Source organism: Cydia splendana, chromosome 9, assembly GCF_910591565.1.
Source record: "Cydia splendana chromosome 9, ilCydSple1.2, whole genome shotgun sequence".
NCBI classification, from domain to species: domain Eukaryota; kingdom Metazoa; phylum Arthropoda; class Insecta; order Lepidoptera; family Tortricidae; genus Cydia; species Cydia splendana.
The window spans coordinates 11,597,898-11,622,765 of NC_085968.1; the positions used below are offsets into that span (position 1 = coordinate 11,597,898).

Sequence of the window (24,868 nt, forward strand, 5' to 3'; positions counted from 1 at the left end):
AACCTTCTGTAAATGGAGTAATCTATGTGTGCAAATGAAAAGGCTGGAGTTAAAGGGACGAAACAGCTTAAAGAAGTTCTTCCCTTATAGACGGCCTCCTCCACACAATAAAGAATAAACCTGTAATCCAAGTATAGTGGTACCTCAGTAGAGAGTGCCTTGGCTTCGTCGACGGAGGTGATGCCTCCCTTGATCTTCTCAGCACAAGCCTTGATGTCCTCCGCTTTCTCTTGGAAACACTTGGGGCCGTCCTCAGCGATAAACACTGTAAAATGCAACTTTACAATTACATCTGGCCCTTATCAGAGTGATATTATAACTCCATACAGGTTATATGACTTTAAAAATTGAAGCCCTTAAATTGTAGGTACAAATTGTACAGTTATTGCTCTTTAGTCGTGTGTGTGCACATGTGCATGGGCTAACGAGCTCCCGCACAGCGAAAGAGAAAGAGTCGAGCTTATGTTCAACAATGAGTGCAAGTGAGTGTAACAAATATGAATGCGAAAATAAATCACCAAAAACAGATTCATTCGTACTCGACTAAAAACAGATTCTCATTGCAGGCGGTAGGCAAATGTACGTGCAGCAGGTTGTTGTGTCTGCACGGCGTCACGCCGGTGATAGCGGTGTTGATGCACGCCTTCAGATGAGAAGATTTTACGATAGGTACTGTAGGTACTCACAAGCGATCCTGTCGCCATCCTTGTAGCAAACGAAGTCGATGATCTGATCGGTGGCGTTGGAGGCGGTGGGCAGATGTACGCGCAGGTCGCTTGGCACGCACGGCGTCACGCCGGAGATAGCGGTGTTGATGCACGCCTTCAGCTGCGGAGATTTCGCGCAGTACCTGCAGAAAGGAAAAATCAAGTACTTAAAGTTTGTAGAAGGATCGCTTTCCTAAATTGAGACAGTAGTTATTGCATTGGGTGCAGACGAATCGCCTGATGCCGCAACACGAGGGGTTGTAAGTGCGTTGCCGAAATTTAAGATAGGAGTACGCTCTTTTCTGAAGGTTTGAAGGTCACAACGGTCCGAAAATACCGCATGCCTCAGTTCATTCGACAGTTTAGCTGTGCGAGGCACAAGTTCGCACGGTTGAGAACTGTCAACCATTTAATTTTAAAGCGATGAAGACGGAAATGTTGTAGGTATAGGTACTAAATGTTTCGATTTAACTCCAAACACTAGCGGAAGACAACGGGTTGGGTTGGCTAAAAGTAATGAGAATTTTTATTTTCGATAACATAACATTCAAAACAATAGCTATTGTTTTGGGATGAGAATGTGACTTCGATTGTATGGCGACGTCTACTAGGTTCGTGAGAGTTGTGACTCTTAAAAAAGTTACTTCCTAAGGCCTTGGCAGAATATCAGCGTTGCAATTTGCGTCGCTTACGAATTGCAATAAAATGCTGATTCAAAGCCTTTACCTTACTGCACACATTGCTGAACCCAATTTGCCATTTTCTGTTTGTTTGTAGGTATAAAAGACGTGTAAGTAAGAAAGTATTCCGTTAAAATTTTGCCAACATATTTTTGCGCCCAGTATACAACTAAAACCATCGAGGCACGCCGTATGCTCGTACGCCGTGCTTTAAAACCTTTTGACCGCCACAGTCGACTGTGGCCATAATCGGAAAGTCTTGCCACGGACTCCAACGATGGCCACAGCCGTCAGCTTCGCCAATGCAATACACAATGGACTTACGCGGGACTCCGTAAAGTTCAATTTCGCTTAAATAATCGCGGTCGCCTGGCGTCCGGGGCACGGCATATACTTACTTCTTAAAGACCTCGTCGAGGGCACCATTAGGCTTCGCCTCCTCGATTTCTGTTTTGATTTGGTCAATGTTAAAGAGGCCCTTCAGACATTCCGCGAACGCATGAACGGCAGCCTGAAACAACATTAATATTATACATTTAAGGCTTTCAATGAACTTGATTTTTTCACCATCCCAATACGTTCACTTAAAAGTAATTACCTTTTACTTTTTTTCGAAAATCCATCAACTGTTGGCTTATTTCTACTCAGAATCACGAAGACTATCGATTTTTAAAAAGAAAAATGTGTTCCAAAAAAATTTCAGTTTTGTAACGCATTTTTACATACATTTGGTATGGACCGTTACTAAACTGACACCCAAAATTTGTATGAAAAATTGGGGACACTTTTTTTCTTTTTCTCATTCAATAGTACTCGTGACTCTGAGTCTAAATAACCCAAAACTAGATGGTTTTTCGAAAAAAAGTAAATGGTACCATTTTTTCTGAAAACCTCCAGGTAGAGGCTCTCTATATTCTTCAAAAACTGATGAGACAGTTGCATTTTATCCACAAGAGTGGGAAAATAATTTAATGCAAAATTTGAGTTGTTTCCTCATGTTGGCTGGTGGTAGAATGATGATTTTGGATGAGAAATATCTAATAGCGTTCATTTAGATTTGATTTGTAATGTTTTACGGTTAGTACTCGTATTTTCCTCGCGTTGGTGTGGTGAAAAATATTTCACTCGGTAGCAAAGTTTGTTTAACCATCGTACCTTGAAACCCTTGCAAAGCTCAATTTTTCAGTTTTGTTCGGGTATCAATCGGGCACGAGGAGTTAAAAGACGATCAACCCCTCGTAAGACAAATAAGTATTTTCCTACCTGGACGTCTGACGCCTTGTCTTCAGCGTTAGCCTTCTTGCAGACCTCGCCGATGGCAGTTCTGACTTGTTGCCGCTGTTCTTCCGTGACCTGGTATTCTCCGAGCACTCCTGTCAATGTTGGTGACTTGTTAGTTTAGTTATTCGTCATAGTAAGTAGTAAACATTTGCATCACCTACTGACATTATGTAAATCTATTTTCCGCTACCCAAAGGTTGTCTGGAAGCCCGCATATTGTTTATATTACCTCTGCTTTATTTCTGCTTTCTTTTGTATTGTTTTCTTCTATTGAGGTGTGCAATAAAGAGTATTTGTATTGTATTCTACGTAAGTATTGTGTTTGTTTTAAATCAGCATTTTAAATGAGTATCACGCCACTATTATCATAAACTCCAATTTGGCTTGTAATGCACATTATGTATATTGTTACTAACTACATCGTTATCGCATTGTTTACTGTCATAACAATCCCGGCTAACTTAATATCTCTTGACCTCGCAACCTCTATTTAGTGAAACGTGTCAACCGGATGTCGTCAACCCTACATGTGTGACATGTATTTATTTTCAAAGCAAGTAGCCAGTTCACAGAGACCCTACTGCGAATAACGATTGGTCCTCAGTCATTGGGTAGGTATAGTCTGTGCGTCGCCTTTGAAATAATACTTGTTTGAAAAGGGGAAAACAAGTATTAAAAGTCACATTGCTAACGTTGGTCCTTAATAAAGCTATTTTTTTAAAGCGGGAAGTTGTTTTCATTGTACATATATTGCGAAAATGATAAGTAGGTACAAATAGGTATTAAACGCATTGATACTGTAACTATAATGCTAAGTTTGTAAATAAATAAATAAATTATAACAGTATTTTATGCCGGGTAAAACTTGAAGTACCTATTTACCTATATATTTTTATATAGGATAATCATACTTAATCGTCGTAAGCTCGTTCTGAGGCGCAATTCAACATAGTTTTATTGTACTTACTTCATATCGCAGACAACATAATTTGCCACGTATTTAGTAGAACAGTTATAATCTTATAATATGTAGGCATTACCTACGTCCACTTTAATTCGCACTTAGGCACATATCACTTTTTAAAAAGATATAAAAATAGTTCACTGGAGTATTTAAGTCACTTTTTGTGAATGTTGTTAACAATTAACAATGTTAACATAACAATGTCATTATGTCACGAATTATTATCAAAACAAGTCGAATTTGCCTGCTGGATAGGAGTGTGATAGAAATGGGATCAAAAAACAGTTGTGGCGGTCGCTAAGCCGACTTGACAAGGTAAATTGGTAAATAGGTTGACCGGCGACAGGAAGAGGGGACGCCTTGAGTGGCTTTAGATAGCCATGCATCCACATTATGCATATGCGAGTTTATTTTTAAAATGTACTAACCCACAAAAATATTAAGGTAGACATTAGATAATATATCAGTCGCAGTTTTAAAAGATACTAAATTCTATTTGAAAAGTTGTATAAGGATGCATTGTTTTGGTGCTTAATGTGTATAGAAAAAAGTTGCGAGGTGGCATATTTGGATGGTAATTAGCTTTTATGGAATCTAGGAGAGCGCTGTCTACTATTGTCTTTCAACGGCTTTTCTCATTAATAATTTAGTTGTTATACGTGGTGGCAGCACTTGTTTTTGTACGGTTTGTTACGGTGTTAAATATTAAAGTAAACATCGTTTGTAAGCGTTATTTATTTATAGGTATTAATGCTTAACTTTTTGTAAAAGAGAAGATTACTTAGTATCGTAGTAACTAGATTTCTTCAATAGGTAGACATTTTTTTGAATTATTTATTCTTAAGATTAAGTATGTACTTAACCTATGCCCTTTGCAGATCTGAAAAACTTTTACCTACAAGCAATGTACCTACCATAGAAACGGAATAGCTTTAAAAACAAATCCTATTAAAAACAACACTTAAACAACAAACAACACACACAACAACAACATCTAAACTTACCCACGGCCAGGACAACAACGAAAACGTATCTCAACATCTTATTGTATGGTTAGAACACGCGTATGTTGAAGACAAGACTTAATAGTGACAACTGAGAAGCTCAGTGGCTCCTAGGTCACTATATATACGCACATTGAGTCACGGGGGTGACTATTCTAACGCGCGATAAGGAATGTTTGTGACTTCTTGTATAAATAATCAATTTGAATCTTAAAAGGTAATATAATAAGTGATAATAACAGTGTTGGACTTTTAATGATCTGAGATAATTAATGCAGAAATGTTTGTCCGTATTTGTTGTTTCTTGTGTTCGTATTGACTACAATGTCTGTTTTCTAATTTATATGCAATGTCTTGGAGACCGAGCTTTGCTTGGAAAACATATAAAAACTGAAAAATGCGCGTTTTCCCAGAGATAAGATCGATTTTTCGCCCCAGAAAACCCTCATATAGCAAATTTCATCGAAATCGTTAGAGCCGTTTCCGAGATCCCCGAAATATATAAATAAATAAATAAATATATACTTATACAAGAATCTCTCGTTTAAAGGTACCTAATTACCTATAAGATACTATTAGCCACTCCCCGCGATTCCGTTCGTGTTGAAAAGTTGTTCAATACCTATTTAAACAACTTATAAGTGTCAATTCCCTTTTGAATCCCTCAGGGGAGGTAAGTATAGGTACATAATTTAGATATCAAAATGTACCTACGTTCGAATTGGCCCCAAGATCTTGATGCCTCTTCTGTCATATTACCTACCCATTCTACCCAACTAGGTAAAGCAACTAAACATTAACAGAAACGCATTACCTGCATAACATGCGATACAGTTGCCAATCCACATACCTACACTTGCAAATCAAATACATACATCTTAGATAAATCATCCATAACTGAATAATCATCATATTGCATTCCCGTTGCCAGGGAGGTTTTAGGATTATACTGAGCAATTTTTACTATGGGACCAACTCTGAAATCGCGAAAAATTTTGGCATTTTCATACATTTTGGCTGGTCCATTTTCTATGGGAGGGTAAATTTTTTTTCGCGATTTCGGGGTTGGTCCCAGTTTAGTAAAAGTTGCTCAGTATAATCCCAAAACCTCCCTGGCAACGGGAATGCAGTTATTTTTTCGCCACCGTGTATATACGTGCATTATCACCTACGTTAAGAATACACCCCCAAATCGACGGCAGCATAACGACTGTATTGTGATCTGACGGTGACCCGACGTCGCTTTCTGATAGCTGCATGGAATATCTTGACATTATATATGTAGGTTGGTATGGTACGAGTATATATATTTCACATCACCTAATCAGAAAATGGATTTTTCTTCCCTGCTAGGAGGGATCAAAGTGGCACTTTTCTGTTCAAGGACATTTTTATTTATTATTTATTTCCAAATATGCAGTTCTAGACCAAAGCACTTACATACTACAATAATTAACATTAAATTACATTATATTAATACATGCATGTCAAAGAATAATTCAAACCTTATTTCTAACATATATACAGCCATATTATTAAATTACATTATAAATAATTTACGAGTTAACATTATAAGAAATCATTAATTTTATTTTATATAAGTAAGTCAAATATAATACCATCATAATAATATATAAATCATGTCAAGTTTGAATTAATTGCCTACCTATATAGCTCTGCAATTGCCAAGATACAGCCTAACACGTCTCACGAAAACACCCATACTGTCGTGGAATATATCTGCATCAGCAACCTGCATGTACAGATTGTTCAGCAGCAGAAGTGCTCTACGCGTGGGAGCATTATCACCCCGTCGAGTGCGCGCAACGCTCCGCGCGAACGGGTGCGGGCGTCGCCGCGGCTCCACCGCAGCGCCACCTCCGCGCTTTAGAATGGGGACGTGCAGTCCTATCTGCCCCAACACACTCGGATTGTCAACTCTATAATTTAGAAGCTGGTAGTAGTGTACTATGAGCAGCAACTTCCTTCTCAATTCCAGAGTGTCCAACCCTACCATAGCCGAAACAAATAGTGACGGATACATATAGGGGTAGTATCCATATTTACGTCTGTATATAAACCTAGCAAATTTGCGTTGTATTTTCTCTATATTTAGGATATATTTTGATTCATGGGGATCCCAAACTATAGCGCCAAATTCCAGTCTGCTGCGAACGTATGCATTGTAAAGCCTTATGGCAACATTAGGATTAGGAAACTGGTATGCCATCCTCATGATAAATCCTAGTGTTTTGCTCGACTTCAGACATATGGTAGTGATATGTTGCCGGAAGTTAAGTTCCCTGTCAAGCGTTAGTCCAAGGTCACAAATCTCTGTGACGCGCTCCAATCGGATACCATGCAGAGTGTATGATGCATTTATCGGCTTGCGGATTCTGTTAAAAGTGATAGTTTTACATTTGGAGACATTAAAATGTAATTTATTGACTTCACTCCATTTAGCCACCGCATCTATATCACGCTGCAGCGCCTCACAGTCGCTTGCTTCGCCAACACTCAGGAAGAGTTTGAGGTCGTCTGCAAACAATAAACACTTGGCAGTGGCTACAACGTCCGGCAGGTCATTTATCATGATCATGAATTGTGTCGGGCCTAAGGTGCTTCCTTGGCTCACTCCGGATCGGGTGAAATACGGCTTTGACTCGCATCCAGCAACCTTGACCACCTGAGACCGATCCCTTAAGTAGCTTGCGAAGAATTTAAGAAGCTTTGGCGAGAAACCTAGGGAAGCACACTTCTGCAAGAGGATGTCATTATCAACAAGGTCAAACGCCTTCTTAAAATCAAAATACGCCGCGTCGACCTGGCGGCCCGAGTCCATCTCTGCAGCGGCATAGTCCACAAAAACTGTGTGGTTGGTGGAAGTCGAGCGTCCCCTACGGAACCCGTGCTGGCCGTTAGCAAGCTGGGTAGAAATCTGATGACTAATTTGACAGTCTATCATCGATTCAAAAAGCTTGCCAAAGACAGACAGGACCGCTATGGGTCTATACGTTTCTACTTCCGTACTTGAACCACTCTTAGGTACAGGAGTGACTCTAGATTTCTTTCATTGCCAGTATAAAATATTAATATAATTAACTATGAACATCGTATGTACAGCCTGGGAAAACATAATAGAAATTAAAAAGTGGCAACACTGTAGTGTCAACACTAAGATTTTTTTTATTTTCCTCATAGTTGATGTGAAAAGCAGTATGTGTCACACGGTATCAAAATTATTTCGTCTTGGGCGTTAACACTTGAATCCCTCATTAGAGCTCAGGATTCTACTTTAGAATCCCTCACTACGTTCGGGATTCTATTGTAGAATCTATCGCTTCATTCAGGATTCAATGTACGCCCTTGACGGAAATATATGATTTTGATCCCTTGTAACACAAACTACTATTTTTACGAGAACATCATTTCTTATAGGATTTTTAGGATTCCCGATGAAAAATGAAATACAAAGTTACATCATGTACATATTAGATGCTTTCTTAATAATAAAACAAAAAAGCGTTTTATTTCTTGCAGGTAGGGGTAGTGGGTGTCTGCTATAGTTATTACTTATTGACCACTACATAGTAATTCGCCATTCCTAACAATAAGACTTATTCTTTTCGCTTGTTTTTTTCTGATTTGTTAGGAACTACTATGTAGTAGCCAATAACTATATCAATCACACTACCTAGTTATACAATGTCAACATAAATTGAAAGTAATAAACATTTATTAGTTAAAATATCATTGTTTTTACATGAACTAATTTAAAATTAAAATTACACTCAGTATATTCCTACTGATTCCTACGAAGCAAGAATCCCTTGTATGTAGTAACCAGGGTTTTCTAAGGTTAGGGAGTATTACTGCAATGTTATGCCGCCAGAGTGCAGCACTAAAGTAAACCATAGAGTAACTTATACTTACTAGGCCTTAAACAGTTTTTTGACAATTTCGTTATCTGCCTCTCTACTCTCTATCGATCGAATAGGCAAGAGTGATAGAGAGGCAGAAACCGAACTTTCGATTGTCGTGTTTCGCGGTAGGCCATGTGATTGAGCTAGTGACGCCCTCTACGCAGAGTTTTGCGTAATATTCCCTATTAAAAACAAAACATTGCTGCTGAGGATTAAATGACTCTCTAAGCACCACTTGCACCATTCACCTAACCCGGGGTTAACTGGTTAAACCTGAAGTTACCATGGTTACCGGTACAATTTTACGCTGGCTTAACCGCTTAACCCCGGTTTAGTGGGATGGTGCAAATGGGCCTAAGAGTAGGTTTGTAATAAGTGAGTAAGGATGTAAAGTCAGGGTCGCAGGCGTCCATAGGTGGACCTTATTACAAAAGGCATGCCGTCCATCGATGTGCAGTTAACAGTGTGCGCGATGGTACCAATAAAGCTTTACAAGTAGGGATATATCTCTACACTTTTAAAGATGACTCACGTTAGACCGGGCCGGAGCTACCGGCATTTCGTTTTCTATGAACAGCATTGATCATCGGTCATCTGTCATCGAAAAGTAAGCCCAGGAAGCTCCGGCCCGGACCCGGCCCGGTCTAACGTGAGTCATCCTTTATAGGCCGGGTTATAAATAAATGTGTCTGGCACAACTCTAATTGTTTACCATACTGAGAGTCACTTTTGACATTGGAAATGTCTTTTCGTTCGCTCCAGTATATAGGGTCCGATTTCACGAAAACGTGCGATCCCCTTATATCTCGGAAAGTTGTGAAATGAAAAATGAAATGAAATGAAATGTATTTATTTGTCAGAATATGGTACATTGATGTGATCTTAAATTAGAATGAATGCAAGTTCCATCATATTCTACCGTGAAGTCGGTGTACAAATATTTTTACTTATATCTAATTCTTACATATATATCTTTGGTTTACACAATATATTAAAATATAACTAGGTACAATCAAACAGCTAAACTATGAAGCTAATCAGTTTGATCCAGAAACTCTTTTACACTATAAAAACAATGCTTAAGTAGGTAAGAATCTAAATAATGTTTGAACAATGTGGTTGGTTTGTTTTTTAGATCATCAGGTAACTTATTATATACCTTTATTGCCATAAAGTAAACATTTTTTTGAAATAATACCAAAGTTGGATTTTGGCAGAGTTAACTTGTGCTTCCATCTGGAAGATATGATATGATATTAAAAAAAGGCTCAAAAGACGCATAATCACGAGAGCTGTAAGGTGCAAAAATAATTATTCGAGAAAGTCAAAAACGAAAAAAGTTATGGTCGAAATAGTGAAAATAAAATTCAATTTTTTCCGAATTTTTGATTTTGGTGCTCGATAATTTGGAAACGAAGAATGATATCAAAAATTTAAGAAAAACGGCTCTGGACAATTTAGTCAGCTAGAATTTGAGCCTAAAACAAAGACGATGGGGTTAAGGGTTTGCCCTGTAACCTAACCTTAAAATAGTCAAAAAGTCAGAACGACATTTTTCACATGACATTTATGACTTCATGTTTCGCAGAGGTTGTTATCGGTGTTTGTTGTAAATTATCGGGATTATGACGGCAGAATAACACTTGCACTGCGTGGGCTATCAAAATCGCTGCAGATTTTTCTTGGTCTAACTCTATCTATCCTGTTTGAGACGGGCGTAGATAACGTGTTCAACTCACTATTCGACAATCTATGCATTCTTGTGGCGGTGGAAATAGAAATAGAGATAGAGATAGAGGTAGAGGTAGAGGTATAGGTAGAGGTAGAGGTAGAGGTAGAGGTAGAGATAGAAATAGAAATAGAAATAATTTTATTCGTGAGCACAAACACAAAATAAAAACTTATACAGAGAAACATAAAAAAGAGAAAGTGCCACGAAATAGTCTCACCTCAGCAAGTTGCTGGCGGCTGCTAGCAGATAACTGATGCTGAACCCTGGCAGTACCTAGTAGAGCTCGGGTTTAATACAACATAAGCACACGCTGTTTTGGTCATCCGACTCGTCTCGATGAGCACTTAGGAGAGTAGTACCCAAGATAGAGCTGATGCTGAACCCTGGCTGTACCTAAAGGAACTCAGGTTTGTTGCAACATAGGCACACGCTGTGTTGGTCATCCGACTCGTCTTGATGAGCACTTAGGAGAGTAGTACCCAAGATAGAGCTGATGCTGAACCCTGGTTGTACCTAGCGGAACTCAGGTTTGGTGCAACCTAGGCACGCGCTGTTTTGGACATCCGATTCGTCATGATGATCACATGGTAGAGCATTACCTAAGATAGCTGATGCTGAACCCTGGTAGTACCTATTGGAACTCAGGTTTGGTGCAACATAGACAAACGCTGTTATGGTCATCTCTCGTCGCGTCAAACTGCTGTCAAGAAAATTTCATATCTTGCAACAAATGGGCCGCTGCCGATCAAGACTCGAGTGACGATAACGGCGATGTGGTTACCACTTCTCGAGTTGACTACGGATTTGCCGTGTAATAATTTTCTTGTACTTTGAACATTAATATATCCTGCTTATTAATAGAAAAATGAAATATGTACCTATACTTATGCGCCACGGCGACAATTATTCAAACTTCGATACGCGTGTGGAAATTTTGCAATTTGTTTGTTCACATGCGTTATGTCCAGGATACTTATGTTAATCTAAGAATAAAATAATTATCATTCAACGTTGTAGTTTTATTTTGTAACCTTTTCCTTATCCAGACTTTCTCGTCGCTCAGCGACAATATTTTTTCGAATTCCGTAGATTCATTTCCAATGTGCTCGATAGTCGTGTGAGGCACGAAATCTGTGATTTTTTTTCAAACAATTTGATAATGAATTAGATAATACTTTTAACATGTAGACTTATTCGCTACTATATGCTGACACACACACAACACAACAGTATCGCAGGCCGACTCGTTCTTGGCGCATCTGAACAGCGGCGCCTCGGTCATGTTTGTGGCGGCCTGGCGGCGTGATGGCTGCGATCCAGGGCTACGAATCGCAGCCATCACGCACGTAGACAGCTCGTGAAACTTCTTGCACTTGTCCCGTTTAAGAATAATTTCTGGTCGGCGTGCTTATGTAATTTTAGCAATAATATGAAGATAAAGATCTTAGTAAATTAAATGACAAAACTATAAATTATACGAAAGAAAAAGTGGCCAAGGACTCCATATCCGGATATCCGGACTCATATCAGGTACAAGAGTGCCCTGGGGTCGACCGTCTTCTACATTCCCGGCAAATGCCATACTTAAAACAATAGAAATGATAATATTTTAATGAAAAAATTGGATGTTTCCTAGTTGTTGTTATTGTTGCAAAAAGAGTTGATTTTAGCTAACTCTACCTGTTGTTACATCGACTTTGGAAAAGTTACATCATGTGTTTATTCCTGAACACATTTTCCTTTTCCAAGAATTGTTCTGTTTTGCCAATCGCATTTGCCTACTGCGTCTTAATTTATACGCCTGTCGCGGCTTGGACGAATGATAAGAGCTAATTAATAACAAATACGAACGTAATGTAATATACTTACATATTATTAGTAAATCCGTCCGACACTACGCATATAAATATTAACGGACTCTCTGGGATCTCGTGTCTCAAGCCAGCAGCAGAGTAAATTGTGTCATCGTTAAATAAATAATAGAAAATGAGATCATTTAGAACGTGTGTAACCAAAGTGGCTGTGATAAATGTTTTGGCTGTATTCGTGCTGGGAGATATAGCTTCTAGCGCCCCTACGGGATTTGACGGCAGAGACACGTTGCCCGACGAGCCAGGTAGCGTACCATACGAGAAGACGACACCATTAAATACCTTTATGGGTATTTACCCTGAAAAACCCGTAGAAGAGAGATTTGTACTAAGAATGCTGCCGTCAGATATCCTGTATACGAAGCACGGAGGATCTACCACGCCAGGACCAGCGCTCAGGATCAAAAAGTTTGCAGGAAGGCGGCACAACGTTTTACATTATTAAAGTTCTTTAAAATTAAATTAAAATGTTTAATATTTTGTGATGATATGGTATTAATAAAATATTATTTGTTAAGAAATAAATCTACTTATCGGTGTCTCACGAGCGAGTTGAATGATTTTCATAAGGATGATAACTTTTTGACCCCAGCGCAGTCGTGCGTTAATTGTGGGTATCTACTGATTATTCGGTTGAGGAAGATAGTTTTCGTTCAAGTATTTATAAAACTGCATAATTTATATCAATTGTTACAAACTTTAGTTTGAATTGGCGATTAAAAACCCCAAAGGAGTTATGTTTTATTTTATTAATATACCTACCTACTAACTGTCAAAACTCTATTTTTCCTTAAAGGATAAATGAGGAGAGTCTTTTCAAAAGGGCTTATTTCTCTATGAACACCATACAAAAATAAAATAAGCCCTTTTAAACAAAAACACTCCTCAAATGGGACGAAATAAGGTAAATCGTTTGTAAAAAATAATCAACCCACGAATACAAGAACACATATTCGTGAAAAAATATGGGTCAAATGTTTAGATGTTAGTTTAGGTTTTTTATAAGTTAACTAGTAAAAACTAACCTTTTATCCGTTATGTAGACCAGGTATGTATATTTTTCCCTAATTTCTCCTACCTCCTAGGGGAAAAATGGGAAGTTCAAAGTAGGTATCTCTACAACACATATCATAGTTAACTTCATTAAGTTCATTATCCTTCTAGCAATATAAAACCGTTAGGTACCTACCGTCAAAGAGAATAGATATTATATCTTTGCTACCGTTAATGTGTATGTAAAAATTTAAGGCCGGTACAGACGGGCTGCAACCCGACTGCAACTTGTATGGGGACCGCACGCCGCCGTTGCAGTTGCATTAATATGTTATTTTTAAATTTTCTGACTTTCTAACGCTGTGCGAAATGTAAGTTGTGCGAATATAAATATGACGAATACAGTCCTTAATTCCTCTATTACTTTCACACCGGGAGAATTTTCTTATTGGCGGGGACACCGAGACGCCAAGTTTCAAACACGGACCTGTCCCGGCGTACGGGGCAACCCTAGCTTAGACGGACCTACTACACCTATCGCTAGGGTCGTTGTCATCGAAATCAGTGAATGTACCTTCAACATAGTTTATTACGAGTGGAAAGGGGGCGTCATCGACTTTGTACCGACGAAGGTAGGTACCTAGTTATAATAGACATTACGGCGAACATCCACATTCGAAAATTGTCTATCTGCCCCCTTGTCACTCAAATGTCGTAAAAGCGATAGAGATGACCATTAGTCATAGACTTTTTCGATTTTCGCAGTATATAGCCGTCTCGCAGGTAGGTAGGTAGATGTAGTAGGTAGGAGGTAGATGATAAAGAAAATTCAACACAAGACTTTCTGATCCTGATACGATATGAGGTATAAGTATTTATGTATTTCAGTTAATTATAAAAAAAACAATTCTCAGATAATAGTCATAACAAGAATAACTGCCTAGTCAAATTCGAATTGCACTACTTAATCAGTGTCAGTCACTTAACACTCTTTAAAACCCCAAAACGAATGGATTCCCAATTATGAAATTTACGTAAAAACATTATGACATTATTATTCATTAGAAATACAATGTGTAATTTGCAAATAATGTACACTTTCTGGTATGAAAATAATAAATTTAAATAATTCTCTTTTCCCTGTGTAGGCACCTAAAGTAATGACGGAATAAAATGGTTTCTCTATTATTTATGTACGAAGGTAGGTATTTACATTCGACGAACTCTAATCGGCGCAATTTGGGAAATGAATTAGAGATTCACTAGATATGAAATAGTAAAGATATGTGACGTTCCATGGCAAAAGGTACCTTACGGCGGCTGGCGCTTACGTCGCATAGCGCCGCAATAATATTATTGCGGCGCCATAAGGTACCTTTTGCCGTGGAACGTCAAATATCTTTAGTATTTCATATCTAGTGAATCTCTAATTCATTTCCCGAATCGCGCCGAATGTCACCTGGGGCATAGTCCTATATAAATATTGTAAATATATATTGTAACAAATTGTATGATCTATGAAAAGCTATCGTAGGTATCACATTTCATGGTTAATATAAAATACATATTTAAATACATTATTAGTTAAAACTATAAAACAGGTATAGCCTTTAGTTTCTGGCACTCAATGATTAGACGTATTGTTTTTAAGTCAAAAGTTGTTCAAGTAATCGTGACAAGTTGTAAAAGTTTGGTATTAAAAAAAAATACAAATAAGTATTCATAATCATAGTGATATTCCATCAAACTTTAACGTTGCCAAAGGCATCCGCGAATCGTCATTGAAACGATAATCGGTGACATTAAAAGTGGCAAATCTACAGGGCATCCAGCTACTAGCATATTGCATTGAAACTGACCCGGGGGCCTAGCCAAGATGACAATCAATATGCATTTTTTCTGCAGTTCCAGCCATCCTCGGACTTTTTTAATTTTCTGGCCCGCCATGAAAAAATGTTGTCCACCACTGATCTAAGCGTACACGCTCGACGCTGACCCCGACTGCCATACATTTGTTTTTTAATCAATATATTATGATGGTCGGCACCAGAGTTGAGCGGGCACGCTATGGCTCCTTTACACGAAGGCCCAGCGCCGGCCACTCCAAGGGACGCATTTATGCGTTAGAGGGAGCAAGTGATATTGCTATCTCATTCTACCGCATGGCTGCGTCCCTTGGAGTGGCCGGCGCTGGCCCATCGTGTAGAGGAGCCATGAGCGTCCGTTCTGTGGCCGAGGAGTTGTTTTGTGTGCATGCGTTTCACGGCCGAGGCATGACGAGTATTTTAATGCTGGTCGGTGTTGTCCTTGCGGTCCTGCAGCCACCGCATGTAGGTGCGGAAGGTGTCGTCGTCGGCTGCGCAGGGCGTGGCCTGCCGCACGTGCGCGAGCAGCGCACGCATCATGTCGCCCGGCGCGGCGGGAGAGCACGTGCTCACCGTCTCCACCAGGCATTTTGATAGGTCGTCGAAATTCGTGCAGCGTTCCTGGAGAATACAATAGGCTTAGCACAGGAGCGTTAAGGCCGTAACACACTATCGCACCGCACCAAGGTCATTGTGCGACGCACCCATAAGTAAGAGCGAGAAAGCGATATCTCTTTCTCGCTCTTACTTATCGGTGCGTGTGTTACCATTATTACACTCAGTGGCTCGATTCCCGGGCGAGACTAAGCGAATTTTTTTTTTAAGTTATGTGTCTTTTTAAAAGTAAAAGAATGTTTCATTTAAGTAGAATGAGCTAACTTAAGTTTTTAAGGCATTTTCCCTCGGGCCCTTTAATTTTTTTTCACTCTGTCTGTAGTAACAACATATAATATTATATTTCCCTTTCCCTCTCAGCACTGCAGTGCCCTCTTAGCACTGAAGCAGTGTACTGAAAAAGATTGTCGGCTCGATCAATTCGAGCAATGGTTAATAAGATGTCAATTGTCACCCGGATACGATACTAAACTGTCAGTGACTTTTCTTCTACTAAAAACGTCACTTTGGACACTGACACATCGGTATCGTATCGTTGTGACATCTTATAAGCATTGTTGGAATTGAGCCGAGTATTTCTTACTTTAACCGGTTGCACGCCGTCGATCTCGCTCAACACTTTCGCGGCGCAGCCGTTGAGAGAGCCCACGTTCTGCTGGAAGCACTGGGGACCGCCTTCTTGAATGAACACTGAAAACAAGACAACAAATTAAAGGATAACTCACGAACTCACGTTAGAACCAGGATTGGTAGTAATTTTATTGTTTTTAGGGTTCCGTAACTCAAAAGGAAAAAACGGAACTCTTATAGGATCACTCGTGCGTCTGTCTGTCCGTCTGTCCGTCTGTCACAGCCTATTTTCTCCAAAACTACTGGACCAATTAAGTTGAAATTTGGTACACATATGGAAGTCTGTGACCCAAAGACGGACATGTACTAAAAACAAATGAATTTTAAGCATAGGGGGCTCTTTTAGGGGGAATATGAGAAAATTAAAAAACAAAGTTTTGCAAACCATATCGTGTTACATATTAAATGAAAGGGCTTATTTTGAGGATCTCAAATATTTTTTTTTTATAATTTTATATGAAATAGTTTAGAAGTTATTTGAGAAAATAGGCAAAAAATGACCATTCCCCCCCCCCCCTATAACTCCGATACTACTGGGTCTAAAATTTTGAAAAAAATACATATAATAGTTCTTTACCTCTAGATTACAGGAAAACCTATTAGAAATCTAGAGTCAAGCATGAGTCGGACGGAAAAAAAACGCGGTTGGGCTGTTTTAGGGACACAGCCGTAATGGTTTACGTGAAACTCGGTGTGGACAGCTTTTGCGAAGGCCGAAGGCCGAGCTACGCGTAGGGCCGAAGGCCCGAAGCATCCCCCAGTAGCTTTTTGAAACGCACGGCCGAAGGCCGAGTTGCGGGAGGTTAGTGTTCAAACACAGAACAATTATAGTACACGTGTCTGAATGCGAAGGTCGAAGGCCCGGAGCCTCCGACATGTGCATGCTTCCTGCAAAGGAGATCGTCGATTTTGTTATATCTTTTGTTCAGTGATTGGGCCCGATACCTATAGATTACTGGGAAAACGTATGAGAAGTTTGCAATTAAGCGTGAGCCGGACTTAAGAATAAGAATTGCGGATAAGCTCTATCAGGGCCACAACCGCAATTGATTTACGTGAAACGTGGTGTGGACAGCTAGTGCGAAGATCGAAGGCCGAGCTCTGCGTTGGGCCGAAAGCCTGAAGCATCCAAGAGAGGTGCGCCTCCACGCAAGGATGAGCTTTAGGAGGTTAGTGCTCAAACAGAACAAATAATTGGTTTAAGTACGAGTAGCTAAATGAGAAGGCTGAACTGCCGTATATCAGAGGGTCTACCGCGAACACCGAAGTTCGCAAATTGCGGGGATTTCTCTTTTACTCCAATGAAACCGTAATTAGAGTGACAGAGTGTGATGCCAGCAATTTGCGAACTTCGAACAAAATTAAAGATAGCCAGCCGTTTGTGGAAAAATTGAATGAACAGTTGAATGTACTTATGAACTTCCCTTTGCTTGCTCGTTCGAAAATGTGTGCAGTACGGAACCCTTGGGACGCGAGTTCGACTCGCACTTGACCGCTTTATTTTTGGCTTAAAAGTCTCAGCTGTTTGAACACTCGTATGATTATTTATAACAACATTATAGGTACTAAAAGCACACAGAGAGGATGACTCACGTTAGACCGGGCCGGGTCCGGGCCGGAGCTTTCGGCGCTTACTTTTCGATGACAGATGATCCGCTGATCACGTGATGCTTTCCATAGACAACGAACCGCCGGAAGCTCTGGGCCGGACCCGGCCCGTTCTACCGTGAATCATCCTTTATACACGGCTAGTGCCCCCAAGCAGTAAAGAGTCCGTAGACAACACTTACGTGCGATCCTCTCGCCGTCGTTGTGGCAGACGAAGCCGAGTAGCTGATCGATAAAGTTGTGCGCGGCGGGCAGGTCGGCGCCGGCCACGCACAGCCCTACGCTGTCGATCAGAGAGTAGGTGCACGCGGCTAAGCGCCCTGTGCGTGCGCAGTACCTGGGACCAAACGACAAATTACAACCAGCATAGGCTAAGTACAGTCACAGAATAAATAATAGTACTAGGTACAGAAGATTCACTCTCTAACAAAACTAGGACAGGACTAATTAGGACAGATATGACCGCTAGGTGGCGACAGCGCCACGCGCGGCTTATGGCTAGCCACCAAGATTGGTGTGGGACGGATGTACTTGTAGCTACCCGTTGCAAACCGACGAAATCGCAGAGTGAGCTACGCCTGGTACAGTGGCGGATTTGCCCTAAGGCCCGGTAGGCCCGGGCCTAGAGTGGCAAGATATTAGTGGCAGCAGTCTATAGATGGGTGCTAAACGGGGCGGCTAGTACTACAGGGCCTGGGCCCTAGGGTGGCCAACACTGCAAATCCGCCACTGGCTAAGTATAGGATGAAGAGGTTAATATGAAGTTATTAGACTCGACGAGAGTAGATCGGGTGGCCCGGACGCACCGGATCCGGAACTGCCCGGCGAGGGTCACGAGGGTGGCGCTCCGGAAAGCCCGTGTGTCAGTTCGATCCGGCCTGCCCCGGGGCGGCCACAGCCCGGTCTAACGTGAGTCATCGTTAAAACGGACTTGTTGAAAGTTTGACTGCGTGTGATAGATAATGTGTGAATAATAATAGATTTGTATCGTGAAATCGAATAACTCATTTTAAGTCTATGCATTTTTTACTAGACTGCGGCCAAGCTAAAACAGGAGGGTTATTTTATATACCTACAGGGGCTATAAGTGCATGAACACAAGAGTGGAGTAACCACTCTATGGCAGTAACGGATCTAATTGTTGATCTCCGATCGTTTACCAATTTGATGAGCGGGCAGTTAGGAACGAAGTATAAATAGGATGACTCACGCTAGACCGCGCCGGGGCCGGACCGGAGCTTACGGAGCTTCGTTTTCTATGGAAAGCATCACGTGATCTCCGATCAGCCGTCATAGAAAATGACGTGTCGGACGCCCCGGGCCGTCTTAAACTATGCTGGGGCTCTTGAGTACATAAAAATTTGGGGCCCTTTTGGAAAGTAAAGAAAGCGAATTAAACATGATTAAACTAACATTTAACTACTATGATCTTCTATTTATTATGAGTAATCAAATATACTGTTACTGTCTATCCTTCGGGGCCCCCTAAGGATGGGGGCCCTGAGCACGGGCCCCGTGTGCCCTTATGGTAAAGACGGTACTGCGGACGCCTCGGCCTGGTCTAGCGTGAGTCATCCTTAATAGCGTAGTTGTTAAGGCAGAGAATAGATAATAGTACTAACTTTTTGAAGACTCCATTGAGGTCATTGTTGCGGATGGCAGTCGCCACCTCCTCCAACAGGACTTCGTCCTTGAACAGGCTTACGGAGCATTTCTCGAAGTTTTCGATTGCATCCTGTAAGATAGTTAAGTCTGTTTTAGCATTACATTTTAACGCCCCAAGTTAAATTTTTATACCATCTTTTTCTCTTTAGTTATCCTGTGATCCGTGGTTTGGCCACTTAGGGGCACGTCTAACCATACAGTTATCACAGTTCTGAGAATACTTTTACCAGACTTGCCTCTTCAGCAGCCTACCTAATTTCCTGTAAACCTACGTAGGTGTGCTTGCTCAATGAGCGCATTTTCCCTGGGGAACCTTTACACCTATGTAGGTGTAAAGCAGCGGTCGGCAACAAGCGGCCCGCGGGCCGCACGCGGCCCGCGAACCTCTCACTTGCGGCCCGTGAGCCTCCCTGTCTATTTTGTATGTAATATTGACAAACGACAATGTCTGATAAAGTCATAAATATTAACAAAGTGCGGCCCGCGTCAACTTCGGTAACTACTATTTGGCCCTTGGCTGCTAAAAGGTTGCCGACCGCTGGTGTAAAGGTTCCCCAGGGAAAATGCGCTCATTGAGCAAGCACAGCCAGCTACTCTTATAATACGAGTATATGAGGTTTGTCTCTGTTCCAATTTTCAGGTAAAGAAACTGAGCTCATTTTATTCAAAATTAAGTAGGTCTCACCAGAACTTGTGGAACCTTATCTTCAGCGCCACTTTTCGTACAGAGTTTGGTCACATACTCCGTTATTTGCTTCTGGTCAAGGGCATTGTACTTCCCCCACGCGTCTGAAAAGGTTGCTTCCAAATAACAAACTAGGACGACAGCCAATCATCCAATAACTAAATTGGTACTAAACTGTTTATCACAATACCGTCGATTGCTATGATTTCGTACTTATTCTTAAGGACACTTGTTAATTCTCATAAGATATATAGGTACCAAATTATTTTTAAGAATTAAATATAATAATGAAACACATACCGACAGTTACAACAGGAATTAGAGCTACAAGCAGAGAAAGTATCCAAATCATTGTGAAGCACAATTGAGCGGAGTGTGTTTCGCTTCTGCAGATAGATGGCAACTGAGGTCCTGTCCCGAGTAGTCCTTGTACACGTATAATGTACCTGTGTTGCTTTAACATTCCGTATACAGGCATTTTGAGAGTAGCCCAATTGTTGTCTTAGTTTATAGGTAATTAATAGCAACAAGGTACGTCCATACATTACCTCGCAAAAATTTAGGAGAAAATGTTTTTGTATTTAGAGTTAGACCGTAAAAAGTCTGCAGCGATTTTGATAGCCCACGCAGTGCAAGTGTAATTTTAAACGTCAAACTTCTATGAAATTATGACGTATAAATAACACTTACACTGCGTGGGCTATCAAATCCGCTGCAGACTTTTATTGGTGCGACTATAGTAAAATATTAAAGGCATTATAATACCTATACAACTATTTTGGTAGGGTACAGAGGGTCTACCATATACTTACTATACTCTCTGGGGTATACTAACCAAGATGACAAACGTAATAAATATTAATAAAAACTTTTTACAAAAAAAAGCAAACCTACTTCAAAAAGGATGAAATAAAATATTATCCTTTTTGAAGTCTATGCGTTACCAACTGATATGTTTGAAGTCGGTGCCAAGCCAAATTTTGAAGCATACCATGATTTTGGTGCGATTCGATAAGGATGTACCTACGTTGGATTGCCTTACACGACGACAATGAACGTACTTTCTGTAGGTACAGTCGACGTTAAAAATATGTTTACACTTTTCGCCTTATTACAAAGGAGTAAGGTGCAAAAGTGTAAATATATCTTTGACGTCGATTGTATCTAAGAACACACCTCAGAACACACGATCAAACCTTCTTGGCGCAGTCTGTACCATGTTTGTCGGCACATTAGTGGAAATCCAATGCATTTTTTTTTCGTCGGTTTTTTTAAAGAGCATTTCTTACTAATGCTCGAACAGTCTATAGCACGCAAGTGTGAGATTGGGACTGAGTAATTTCCCGTCCCTTATCCAGAGGACTACATTTCAAAATATAAAACAATTTAAGAAATTTACCTTCTTGCCAAATTTCACCTAAAGCGGTTCAGTTGTTTAGCCATGAAAAGGCGACAAAGAGGCAGACAAAATTACTTACACATTTGTAATAGTTATTAGTGCAGTTCTAATGGGATTTATAGCTATAAAGCTGATTATTTTGACTGGTATTGTTACTACTTGGCTTGGCACCGACTTCAAACATATCAGTTGGTAACGCATAGACTTCAAAAAGGATAATATTTTATTTCATCCTTTTTGAAGTCGGTTTGCTTTTTTTTGTAAAAAGTTTATATTTTTCCATTTTTAGTTTTAACGCATTGTTAAGAGCGCGACGCATGAATGAAAAACAAGATCATGTTTAACACTAAATTCGTGTACCTATTACTTTAATAAATATGTATGTAATCAGGAATTTTCTCGAGTCCGTCTGGGAAATTATAATTCCTGTCACTACTACACTAAATCCATCCTCCGCCCCGCCACTGGCCCAATCCCTCAACGCCCCGATCACTCAACCTCACAACGCATCAACCCCTGATCCAGGAACCCTTCGACCCTGAACCAGGAATTGTCTCGAGTCTGTCTGGGAAATTATAATTCCTGTCAACTAAATCCATCCGCCCGCCCCGCCACTGAGCCAATCCCTCAGCCCCCCGATCACTCAACCTCACAGCACATCAACCCCTGATGCAGGAACCCCTCGATCCTGAACCAGCAACCCTTCAACCGCCATTCCCCGACCCGTTAATCTCTGACCCCTTAACTCCTAACCCTAACCCCCTATCAGTAGCCTTACCAGCTTACCACGAGTTTGACATTGATATATTCGCTAGCATGTGTGTAACTTACTTCCTATGCATCTCGCTCGTACTAACCTTAGTGTGAGCGAGATGCATAAAAAGTTACATTTAGATGCATAAGACGTTAGCGAATATGTCAATGTCAAACTCGTGGTAAGGCTACAGTTGCAGTACATTAAATTGGTGGTTTTCGGAAGCAAATGCTCGAGTTACTTTAGAAAACCCCGAAATCACTTAACACGTGCCTTTAAAAATTGAGGAGTTCCCTCAATTCCTCATGGATTCCATCATCAGACCAGAACCAAAAATAATACGGAAACACCTTGGAGGTAACTTCTTCCAAACAAAAAAAGAATTACTCAAATCGGATCACAGGTGCCAGAGTAATCGCTGAACATATTTACATTTAAAGAAATCATCATCATTATCATCAAAATAATCATCATCATCAGGTCTACTTCATCAAATTAGTGGTTTTCGAGAGAAAATGCTCGAGTTGCTTAAGAAAACGCCCAAAACACCATGCATGTGCCTTTAAAAATTGAGGAGTTCCCTCAATTCCTCATGGATCCCATCATCAGAACAGAACCAAATTAAAATGGGACCAACTCGGAGGTAGCTCCTTTCAAACAAAAAAAGAATTACTCAAATCGGACTACGGATGTCGGAGTAATCGGTGAACGTACATAGAAAAAAAAAAAAAAATGGCCACAACCGAATACAGAACCTCCTCCTTCTATGAAATTGAAGTCGGTTAAAAATGTATCGGAGAGACAGATTCTACGAAAAGTCATGCGACTTTTTCCATACATCATAATTATAAGTGTCGAGTGGCGTTTTCTATCAACGATTGTGATCTTAGCGAGGCCCCCAGGTACTTAGTTGTAACACTTGTACCTAACTTTTTATAACAACGTAGATTGAGATAGCTAGTGTGACTAGATGTACTTCTAAAAAAATAGAGCGCAGCCCGCCATTTGAGTGGTTTTTGTACAACCCATCCAAGCAGTGGTAACTAAACAGGTATGTTTTAATTAATTGCAATTGAGTTTGACCTAATTATATGAATTTACCCTTTTTGACATGAAAGATTTGTTATTTTATGAATGACAAAAACTGCGTCCGACCAAAATCGGTATTTTTTTCCGAAATCGAAGATTCGGCTTTGTCCCAGTTTCGTACCTTCGGCCGAAACATCATGTTATGACGAAACCTGCTAACACTGAAACCGAAATTTCGACCAGACACTACCGAAAATACAGTTTTCTCGCTGCTGAATGGTATGGGAGTTTTTTGGTCGAAATCGAACCTTCAGCTGAAAGATGTTTTTTATAGGTACCAAAACCAAAACTTCAGTCCAAAACACTAATAAAACCAGATAGTAGTCAAATCTCCTGATGCACGATACTACTGCTACATACAATAGGAAGAGACCGGACGCCCAGACTGCCGACCGCTACTTAACGTCAAAACGATTGAGAAGTCAATTGAACATGAATAAATGGGACACATGACAGGTAGATATAAAACCAAATGACTAGTTTTCAAGACGAATTCTAATAGATTCACAGATTTGTATGAACTATTATGTAAATAATTTTATATTTTATAACTGAGAAAGTGGGCATCATGATTATCATGATCATTATAAATGTTGCCGAGCTAATCATGAAAATTACGTCACTTCGCAGCAAGGAATCACAAATTCTGAAATGAAACTACATAGGTCTTGGTTAAACATGGCGCGAACACGAATGTCGTGGACGTTGCAGCATGACCAACGGGAGGAGATGGAGAGGAGAGGCACATTCTAGTAGTATACTGGAGGCCTTGGTCATTATTTCCTTCGTATAGTATGATATTTATTTCGGTTTGTAATTTAAATAGTAGGGTGTCTACTCGTACTTGAAATAACACAAATTAAAATACAATTTCCATATAGAAAGTAATTTAATTTGTTATTAGAACTTTTACATTTTATACAAATACCCAGCAGGGCATTCACTTTTAAGCAAGTGCCAAGTAAAAACAACATTTTAAATGCATGCAATATCTTTACTCTTTGGCGACACCACATTGGGATATTTTAAATTATTATGAAGAGACTCGACATGTCTGTAGATCTAATGACCCTTCATCTTTATATCCGAAGTGAGGACGGTATGCTGTACGTTCAGGTCGTTTTCTCTCTTCCAAATCTCGAGTTGCGCAGTCCGCACCTCTAATTCAAGTTTTATTTTCTTAAGCTGATCGATATCTTTACCCGCATCTGTCCTTCCAGTTGTAGTGTCTACTGTTCCTTCAGTTCCTGCGACCACTTCTGTATTTGCATGTTGAGCTAGCTATAAAAATATTAGGCAGGTGTTACATGATATAAAAACGTGTAAAAATGGTTACAGATAGGCAACTTATTTTTAATATTGTTAGTACAGTTAGGGTAATTCGCCAGTAACTGGCCGGTTTT

General features: G+C 40.1%; 2 protein-coding genes across 4 annotated transcripts in view; both read right to left on the reverse strand.

Annotated features, from left to right (window-relative positions):
* The window catches only part of LOC134793575 (27 kDa hemolymph protein-like), a 33,297-nt gene that overhangs the window by 900 nt on the left and 7,529 nt on the right, over positions 1–24,868 (reverse strand). The window contains exons 1-5 of one of the 3 annotated variants that reach the window (XM_063765183.1): positions 4,637–4,791; positions 2,651–2,760; positions 1,786–1,898; positions 687–850; positions 144–265 (exon numbers count right to left, since the gene is read on the reverse strand). In XM_063765183.1, the coding sequence (XP_063621253.1) occupies positions 144–265; positions 687–850; positions 1,786–1,898; positions 2,651–2,760; positions 4,637–4,673 (546 nt within the window). In that variant the 5' untranslated portion in view covers positions 4,674–4,791. Of the gene's footprint in view, positions 1–143; positions 266–686; positions 851–1,785; positions 1,899–2,650; positions 2,761–4,636; positions 4,792–24,482; positions 24,743–24,868 lie in introns of those variants that run through there. The other 2 variants (XM_063765184.1, XM_063765182.1) reach the window with 2 other exon arrangements.
* On the reverse strand, positions 15,384–20,649 carry LOC134793577 (27 kDa glycoprotein-like). Its single transcript, XM_063765186.1, has 6 exons — positions 20,524–20,649; positions 20,224–20,327; positions 19,496–19,608; positions 18,056–18,210; positions 16,219–16,325; positions 15,384–15,641 (listed from the first exon to the last, which is right to left on the reverse strand). Exons 1-6 carry the CDS (start codon positions 20,573–20,575, stop codon positions 15,441–15,443), a joined length of 732 nt encoding a protein of 243 aa, XP_063621256.1. The 5' UTR covers positions 20,576–20,649; the 3' UTR covers positions 15,384–15,440.